The 10133-nt window shown below is 42.0% G+C and overlaps 1 protein-coding gene across 1 annotated transcript; it reads left to right on the top strand.

Annotated features, from left to right (window-relative positions):
• Window positions 1-1854: 1854 nt before the first annotated feature.
• LOC146655885 (uncharacterized) lies at window positions 1855-10133 on the top strand. Its single transcript, XM_085427319.1, has 19 exons — window positions 1855-1898; window positions 2004-2142; window positions 2231-2373; window positions 2497-2629; window positions 2714-2781; window positions 2869-2911; window positions 4296-4459; window positions 4583-4715; window positions 4800-4867; window positions 4955-4997; window positions 6382-6545; window positions 6669-6801; window positions 6886-6953; window positions 7041-7083; window positions 8468-8631; window positions 8755-8887; window positions 8972-9039; window positions 9143-9238; window positions 9465-10133. The coding sequence occupies exons 1-18, from the start codon at window positions 1855-1857 to the stop codon at window positions 9222-9224; spliced, it is 1833 nt and encodes a 610-aa protein (XP_085283445.1). The 3' UTR covers window positions 9225-9238; window positions 9465-10133.

Genomic DNA, 10133 nt, shown 5'->3' on the forward strand with positions numbered 1-10133 from the left:
CATAGACATTGCCTGATGAGTGCTAATGGCTAAATAGAGTGCGCCTGTGTTTAATCTAATGTCAGTACAAATACAGCTGCTCTGTGACGGCCTCAGAGGTTGTCTAAGAGAATAATAGGAGCAACAACACCATGAAGTCCAAAGAACACACCAGACAGGTCAGGGATAAAGTTATTGAGAAATTTAAAGCAGGCTTAGGCTACAAAAAGATTTCCCAAGCCTTGAACGTCCCACGGAGTACTGTTCAGGTGATCATTCAGAAATGGAAGGAGTATGGCACAACTGTAAACCTACCAAGACAAGGCCGTCCACCTAAACTCACAGGCCGAACAAGGAGAGCGCTGATCAGAAATGCAGCCAAGAGGCCCATGGTGACTCTGGACAAGCTGCAAAGATCTACAGCTCAGGTGGGAAAGCCATTGTTAACAGAAAACCATAAGAAGTTCCGTTTGCAGTTTGCCACAAGCCATGTGGGGGACACAGCAAACATGTGGAAGAAGGTGCTCTGGTCAGATGAGACCAAAATGGAACCTTTTGCGCAAAATGCAAAACGCTATGTGTGGCGGAAAACTAACACTGCACATCGCTCTGAACACACCATCCCCACTGTCAAATATGGTGGTGGCAGCATCATGCTCTGGGGGTGCTTCTCTTCAGCAGGAACAGGGAAGCTGGTCAGAGTTGATGGGAAGATGGATGGAGCCAAATACAGGGCAATCTTGGAAGAAAACCTCTTGGAGTCTGAAAAAGACTTGAGACTGGGGTGGAGGTTCACCTTCCAGCAGGACAACGACCCTAAACATAAAGCCAGGGCAACAATGGAATGGTTTAAAACAAAACATATCCATGTGTTAGAATGGCCCAGTCAAAGTCCAGATCTAAATCCAATTGAGAATCTGTGGCAAGATCTGAAAACTGCTGTTCACAAACACTGTCCATCTAATCTGACTGAGCTGGAGCTGTTTTGCAAAGAAGAATGGGCAAGGATTTCAGTCTCTGGATGTGCAAAGCTGGTAGAGACAGACCCTAAAGGACTGGCAGCTGTGACTGCAGCAAAAGGTGGTTCTACAAAGTATTGACTCAGGGGGCTGAATAATTACGCACACCCCACTTTTCAGTTATTTGAAAATTTGAAAGTTATTTGTAAAAAATGTTTGGAATTATGATAAATTCGTTCCACTTCTCATGTGTACACCACTTTGTATTGGTCTTTCACATGGAATTCCAATAAAACTGATTCATGTTTGTGGCTGTAATGTGACAAAAAGTTGGAAAGTTCAAGGGGGCCGAATACTTTTGCAAGCCACTGTACTGTACAACAGATGTTAAAGATCGAATTGACAGGCAGGAGGAAAACAGGAAGACCATAGAGAAGATTCATGGATGTAATGAGGGGCGACATGCAGAGGGTTGGTGTGATAGAAGAAGATGTTTCTGACAGGGGAAGATGGAGGCAGCCGATCTACTGTAGTGAGGGCAGCCAAAAGAAAAAAAACATTTATGCAATCGAGATTCAGTTTTTCACACAACTAGATATATTGCTTCCCAAAGGCTGAAACTTGCAGAAGAACACCTCTGGGACATTATGTTTCAGTGGATCTGTTACCACCAGGTTGCGCCTCAAACTGTCCAGGAGCTCAGAGATCTGGTGACCTAGTCCACATGTGAGAGGAGAGCCCAGAGGACACCAGCCGTTGTATCATTAGGAGCATGATGTTGTTCGTGCATAAGAGCATACAAACTACTGAGTTCCATTTTGAGTCGCTGCAGTGAAACTTCAGTAAGTTCACTGGCGTGCTGCATTATTTTTTCACTTAAATTTTCTGCATATCTATGAATTCAGCTCATCAAATGATGTGGCATCCTCTCGTTCTTAACACCTTGCCCAGCCCACATCAGTATAAATATGCAGCATGTTTTTTTCCTTTGAGACCTGGTGTATTTTCAAATTGTTCCTATACTTTATTTGAGCAGTATATAACAAAGCTCTCATGTCTTTACAGATTCAACCCGAGTCCAGTCACAGATGGTAAAGCCTACCCCAGTGGTGAGGGGAAGACCAAGAAGGAAGCAAAGCAAAATGCAGCAAAAAATGCTCTGGAAAGCGTGTCTAAGCTTGGTCATCGGGATTCAGTGGAATCTGTAAGATAATGTTCATTTTTGCTCGAGAGAAATGAAAAACCAACCTGGGGCAATTGTCTCTCTGATGCATTTCTTGTTTTCTTGACAGAGAAACAATGCAGCTTCAGTTCAGATGGTTCTTAGCTTTACAGAGACAGATTTCAAAGGCCTTGTTAACCACTATTGTCAGAAAACCAAACGTTCCTATTCATATGTTGAAGTGAAGAAAGATGGCCCGTCTCACGTTCCTCAGTGAGTATACGCCAAACTCTGTCCTTTCAGTTGAATCTTCAGACACCAACACCGGACTGATGTTCAACAATATTAAACTGTCAATGTAATGATCTAAAACATTCCCATTTTTTCACAACACAGTTTTTTCTACAAATTAATAATTGACGACAAGGAATATCCTGTGGGTGAAGGGAATAGCATCAAGGAAGCCCAACAGAAAGCAGCAGAGTTAGCCTGCTCTGCTCTTCAGGAACAGCCAGACTGGGACATCAAGGTATTTTCATATATTTCATCTTAATTAAATGCTTCCCTTTGGAGGAAATAAGCATAAAATAAAGGATTTTGCTGTGTGTTTTAGGTGTCCATCAGGCCAACAGCATCGGAAGATGGTGCTCCACCTGAATCATTAGCCTCATCAGTTACACAGTAAGGCACTTACTGACACCAGCACTATATTATAACTATATAAAATGAGCATAGCATGCTAACAATGCCCCTCTTCTTCTCCCTAAGGGAGTCCATTGAGTCCTCATTGCAGGGCCTGACTATAGACCAGGTTTGTCATTTCTCATAATATTTAGTAAAAACTATGATACTGAAAGATTAAACGACATTTATAAAAGCCTACTAAATTTAAAAAAAAAAAAAAAAGCAATGCAACACTAGTGAGTATCATTAATCTTCTCTCATAAGTGGAAAGATGCGAAGTTGGTGTTATATTCAGAGTCAGGACTTTTCCACATTTAAAATCTATAAAATATCTTCACTTTATTCCCTAACAATGCTGTTGAAAATGAGAGCAATGAAAACAATACAAGGAACACATCAACCGAGTCAAGGTATGAAAAGCCTTTGGTGCAAGGCTTTAATATAAATGATGTACAATCATGTGCAAGACACTGCTTTTCACCTTCATGCCTAAACAACTTTGTATTTGCCTGCAGATTTTTATCAGACTTCAACTCTATAGAGCATCTCTTGCTGCAATACTAGGCCGGATTGTTAACTTTACTCCTGTTGTAGGTCTCATCATTGTTGCTGATGTGACCTACCACAGTTGTGTCATCTGCAAATTTGATGAATAGGTTGGATCTATGTGATGGTGTGCAGTCGTGCATCAGCAGAGTGAAGAGAAGGGGGCTCACCACACATCCTTAAGGAACCCCAGTGTTCAGTGTTTTAGTGCTGGAAGTGTTGCTGCCGACCCGTACTGTCTGCTGTCTTCCTGTCAGGAAACCCAGCAGCCAGTTACACAGCGAGGTGGTGATGCCCAGCAGATCCAGTTTGTGAATGAATTTATGGGGAATGGTCGTGTTGAATGCTGAACTCAAGTCTATGAACAGCATTGTAATGTATGAGTCTTTAGTGTCCAGATGTGTGAGGGCTGAGTGAAGGGCAGATGAAATTGCATCATCGGTCGAGCGGTTTGACCGGTATGCGAACTGGTATGGATCCAGGTTGGGGGAAAGAGAGGTCTTGATTTGATGCATGAGTAACCTTTCAAAGCACTTCATAATGATGGAGGTGAGTGCGACAGGATGGTAGTCGTTAAAGACAACTTCTTTGGTACAGGAATGATGGTGGAGGCTTTGAGGCAACCACAACCTGGCTCAGTGATGTATTAAAGACATCTGTGAGATCCACAGCGCAGTCTCTCAGTGCTTGTCCAGGGATGTTACCAGGACCAGGGGCTTTGTGGGTACTGATCCCGAGAAGGGATCTCCTCATACTGTCTGGGGATAGTGTCACCACCCAGTTGTTGGAGGGGGGAGTCTTCTGTGCAGGGGCGGAGAGAGAGTCTTCTGCGCAGGGGTGTAGCTCTGTGCCTCAAAGTGAGCGAAGAATTGGTTTATTTTTGCCTAACTAGAACATGCTTGAGAGAAATGAAAAACCAACCTGGGGCAATTGTCTCTCTGATGTATTTCTTGGTATCTTGACAGAGAAACAATGCAGCAGAAGCTTCAGTTCAGACGGTTCCTAGCTCTGAGGACACCAGCTTTACAGAGACAGATTTCAAAAGTCTTGTCAACCGCTATTGTCAGAAAACCAAACGTTCCCATTCATATGTTGAAGTGAAGAAAGATGGCCCGTCTCACGTTCCTCAGTGAGTATACGTCAAACTCTGTCCTTTCAGTTGAATCTTCAGACACCAACACCGGACTGATGTTCAACAATATTAAACTGTCAATGTAATGATCTAAAACATTCCCATTTTTTCACAACACAGTTTTTTCTACAAATTAAAAATTGACGACAAGGAATATCCTGTGGGTGAAGGGAATAGCATCAAGGAAGCCCAACAGAAAGCAGCAGAGTTAGCCTGCTCTGCTCTTCAGGAACAGCCAGACTGGGACATCAAGGTATTTTCATATATTTCATCTTAATTAAATGCTTCCCTTTGGAGGAAATAAGCATAAAATAAAGGATTTTGCTGTGTGTTTTAGGTGTCCATCAGGCCAACAGCATCGGAAGATGGTGCTCCACCTGAATCATTAGCCTCATCAGTTACACAGTAAGGCACTTACTGACACCAGCACTATATTATAACTATATAAAATGAGCATAGCATGCTAACAATGCCCCTCTTCTTCTCCCTAAGGGAGTCCATTGAGTCCTCATTGCAGGGCCTGACTATAGACCAGGTTTGTCATTTCTCATAATATTTAGTAAAAACTATGATACTGAAAGATTAAACGACATTTATAAAAGCCTACTAAATTTAAAAAAAAAAAAAAAAGCAATGCAACACTAGTGAGTATCATTAATCTTCTCTCATAAGTGGAAAGATGCGAAGTTGGTGTTATATTCAGAGTCAGGACTTTTCCACATTTAAAATCTATAAAATATCTTCACTTTATTCCCTAACAATGCTGTTGAAAATGAGAGCAATGAAAACAATACAAGGAACACATCAACCGAGTCAAGGTATGAAAAGCCTTTGGTGCAAGGCTTTAATATAAATGATGTACAATCATGTGCAAGACACTGCTTTTCACCTTCATGCCTAAACAACTTTGTATTTGCCTGCAGATTTTTATCAGACTTCAACTCTATAGAGCATCTCTTGCTGCAATACTAGGCCGGATTGTTAACTTTACTCCTGTTGTAGGTCTCATCATTGTTGCTGATGTGACCTACCACAGTTGTGTCATCTGCAAATTTGATGAATAGGTTGGATCTATGTGATGGTGTGCAGTCGTGCATCAGCAGAGTGAAGAGAAGGGGGCTCACCACACATCCTTAAGGAACCCCAGTGTTCAGTGTTTTAGTGCTGGAAGTGTTGCTGCCGACCCGTACTGTCTGCTGTCTTCCTGTCAGGAAACCCAGCAGCCAGTTACACAGCGAGGTGGTGATGCCCAGCAGATCCAGTTTGTGAATGAATTTATGGGGAATGGTCGTGTTGAATGCTGAACTCAAGTCTATGAACAGCATTGTAATGTATGAGTCTTTAGTGTCCAGATGTGTGAGGGCTGAGTGAAGGGCAGATGAAATTGCATCATCGGTCGAGCGGTTTGACCGGTATGCGAACTGGTATGGATCCAGGTTGGGGGGAAGAGAGGTCTTGATTTGATGCATGAGTAACCTTTCAAAGCACTTCATAATGATGGAGGTGAGTGCGACAGGATGGTAGTCGTTAAAGACAACTTCTTTGGTACAGGAATGATGGTGGAGGCTTTGAGGCAACCACAACCTGGCTCAGTGATGTATTAAAGACATCTGTGAGATCCACAGCGCAGTCTCTCAGTGCTTGTCCAGGGATGTTACCAGGACCAGGGGCTTTGTGGGTACTGATCCCGAGAAGGGATCTCCTCATACTGTCTGGGGATAGTGTCACCACCCAGTTGTTGGAGGGGGGAGTCTTCTGTGCAGGGGCGGAGAGAGAGTCTTCTGCGCAGGGGTGTAGCTCTGTGCCTCAAAGTGAGCGAAGAATTGGTTTAGTTTTGCCTAACTAGAACATGCTTGAGAGAAATGAAAAACCAATCTGGGGCAATTGTCTCTCTGATGTATTTCTTGGTATCTTGACAGAGAAACAAGGCAGCAGAAGCTTCAGTTCAGACGGTTCCTAGCTCTGAGGACACCAGCTTTACAGAGACAGATTTCAAAAGTCTTGTCAACCGCTATTGTCAGAAAACCAAACGTTCCCATTCATATGTTGAAGTGAAGAAAGATGGCCCGTCTCACGTTCCTCAGTGAGTATACGTCAAACTCTGTCATTTCAGTTGAATCTTCAGACACCAACACCGGACTGATGTTCAACAATATTAAACTGTCAATGTAATGATCTAAAACATTCCCATTTTTTCACAACACAGTTTTTTCTACAAATTAATAATTGACGACAAGGAATATCCTGTGGGTGAAGGGAATAGCATCAAGGAAGCCCAACAGAAAGCAGCAGAGTTAGCCTGCTCTGCTCTTCAGGAACAGCCAGACTGGGACATCAAGGTATTTTCATATATTTCATCTTAATTAAATGCTTCCCTTTGGGTGAAATATGCATAAAATAAAGGATTTTGCTGTGTGTTTTAGGTGTCCATCAGGCCAACAGCATCGGAAGATGGTGCTCCACCTGAATCATTAGCCTCATCAGTTACACAGTAAGGCACTTACTGACACCAGCACTATATTATAACTATATAAAATGAGCATAGCATGCTAACAATGCCCCTCTTCTTCTCCCTAAGGGAGTCCATTGAGTCCTCATTGCAGGGCCTGACTATAGACCAGGTTTGTCATTTCTCATAATATTTAGTAAAAACTATGATACTGAAAGATTAAACGACATTTATAAAAGCCTACTAAATTTAAAAAAAAAAAAAAAAGCAATGCAACACTAGTGAGTATCATTAATCTTCTCTCATAAGTGGAAAGATGCGAAGTTGGTGTTATATTCAGAGTCAGGACTTTTCCACATTTAAAATCTATAAAATATCTTCACTTTATTCCCTAACAATGCTGTTGAAAATGAGAGCAATGAAAACAATACAAGGAACACATCAACCGAGTCAAGGTATGAAAAGCCTTTGGTGCAAGGCTTTAATATAAATGATGTACAATCATGTGAAAGACACTGCTTTTCACCTTCATGCCTAAACAACTTTGTATTTGCCTGCAGATTTTTATCAGACTTCAACTCTATAGAGCATCTCTTGCTGCAATACTAGGCCGGATTGTTAACTTTACTCCTGTTGTAGGTCTCATCATTGTTGCTGATGTGACCTACCACAGTTGTGTCATCTGCAAATTTGATGAATAGGTTGGATCTATGTGATGGTGTGCAGTCGTGCGTCAGCAGAGTGAAGAGAAGGGGGCTCACCACACATCCTTAAGGAACCCCAGTGTTCAGTGTTTTAGTGCTGGAAGTGTTGCTGCCGACCCGTACTGTCTGCTGTCTTCCTGTCAGGAAACCCAGCAGCCAGTTACACAGCGAGGTGGTGATGCCCAGCAGATCCAGTTTGTGAATGAGTTTATGGGGAATGGTCGTGTTGAATGCTGAACTGAAGTCTATGAACAGCATTGTAATGTATGAGTCTTTAGTGTCCAGATGTGTGAGGGCTGAGTGAAGGGCAGATGAAATTGCATCATCGGTCGAGCGGTTTGACCGGTATGCGAACTGGTATGGATCCAGGTTGGGGGGAAGAGAGGTCTTGATTTGATGCATGAGTAACCTTTCAAAGCACTTCATAATGATGGAGGTGAGTGCGACAGGATGGTAGTCGTTAAAGACAACTTCTTTGGTACAGGAATGATGGTGGAGGCTTTGAGGCAACCACAACCTGGCTCAGTGATGTATTAAAGACATCTGTGAGATCCACAGCGCAGTCTCTCAGTGCTTGTCCAGAGATGTTACCAGGACCAGGGGCTTTGTGGGTATTGATCCCGAGAAGGGATCTCCTCATACTGTCTGGGGATAGTGTCACCACCCAGTTGTTGGAGGGGGGAGTCTTCTGTGCAGGGGCGGAGAGAGAGTCTTCTGCGCAGGGGTGTAGCTCTGTGCCTCAAAGTGAGCGAAGAATTGGTTTAGTTTTGCCTAACTAGAACATGCTTGAGAGAAATGAAAAACCAACCTGGGGCAATTGTCTCTCTGATGTATTTCTTGGTATCTTGACAGAGAAACAATGCAGCAGAAGCTTCAGATCAGACGGTTCCTAGCTCTGAGGACACCAGCTTTACAGAGACAGATTTCAAAAGTCTTGTCAACCGCTATTGTCAGAAAACCAAACGTTCCCATTCATATGTTGAAGTGAAGAAAGATGGCCCGTCTCACGTTCCTCAGTGAGTATACGCCAAACTCTGTCCTTTCAGTTGAATCTTCAGACACCAACACCGGACTGATGTTCAACAATATTAAACTGTCAATGTAATGATCTAAAACATTCCCATTTTTTCACAACACAGTTTTTTCTACAAATTAAAAATTGACGACAAGGAATATCCTGTGGGTGAAGGGAATAGCATCAAGGAAGCCCAACAGAAAGCAGCAGAGTTAGCCTGCTCTGCTCTTCAGGAACAGCCAGACTGGGACATCAAGGTATTTTCATATATTTCATCTTAATTAAATGCTTCCCTTTGGAGGAAATATGCATAAAATAAAGGATTTTGCTGTGTGTTTTAGGTGTCCATCAGGCCAACAGCATCGGAAGATGGTGCTCCACCTGAATCCTTAGCCTCATCAGTTACACAGTAAGGCACTTACTGACACCAGCACTATATTATAACTATATAAAAATCCTTGCAGCACTGTGTACAGTGCAGGCTATGAAGTAATTGTATCATCTTTTTCTAGGAACAACAGTGAATCATCTTCACAAAACACCAGATTTGGCCTGACGTCAAAAGGCAGAGGTTCCTCGAAGAGTTTTCAGTGACTTTTACCAAAGAGGTAAATTACCATATTCATAACGTACTTAAATTTCGACAGGATGGTCATCAGCAGAGTAGTGCTAAAACTTAGATTAATTGGTTTACTCAGTTATAAAAGATCTTGTTTGATCGCTGAGTTGTCTGGACACAACATATGCATTTTTTAAAATATATTTATTATTTATCAGAGGTTTCACTGCACAAGACATTACACATACACTGTGTTTTTTCTTGTTTTTAAACAGAAGCAAATTATTAACTCATTGCTGTCTGAGAAACCAGAAGACCGACCTGATGCAAGTGCTGTAAAGGAAAAGCTTGAAGAGTGGACTCAGATATTCAGCACACAAAAAGCATCTCGCCAGGAAAATCAAACTGTCTGATAGTCACAAGAGAAAAGTTTCAAAAGTCACAGGAGCCTTTACAAATCTGTCTTGTTGCATCTGCTTAATGAAATGATTTGATGTACTGTGTAATATTATGTTGGGTAACTGTTAATGTGCAAAGTTAATATATGGAAGAGGTCACATCATGAATCCCGGCTATTTTGGGGAAGTTTGTATTGGATTTGGAAATGAAATGTGAAATCACGATTTTAAAATCTAACTATTCAAATCAGTTTCCCGGTGTAGGTCGTCACTTTGTAACTGTTGTTAACCTGCTGCTGTCCTGAGGAGGAGGAACTGTGATGCTACGTGTACTTCTGATGGATTCATGTTGAATGTCAGAGATGAAAAAAGCACACTCCATGTGGCTCAATTTTAGAAACTTTCCTAAATGTTTTCAATCATTTTTAACCCATGAAATACAGTTTAAAATATTTTTCTTCCATTTTTTTCTTTTGTTTATTTTAATCTGATTGATTGCAATATCAGTCAGCTACGTGTGACTTGGAACAGCAGGAGAAAGGTCAT

This window comes from Rhamphochromis longiceps, linkage group LG13, assembly GCF_057381845.1.
Source record: "Rhamphochromis longiceps isolate RC_006_pf linkage group LG13, R_longiceps_female_GT1.1, whole genome shotgun sequence".
In the NCBI taxonomy this organism is placed as follows: domain Eukaryota; kingdom Metazoa; phylum Chordata; class Actinopteri; order Cichliformes; family Cichlidae; genus Rhamphochromis; species Rhamphochromis longiceps.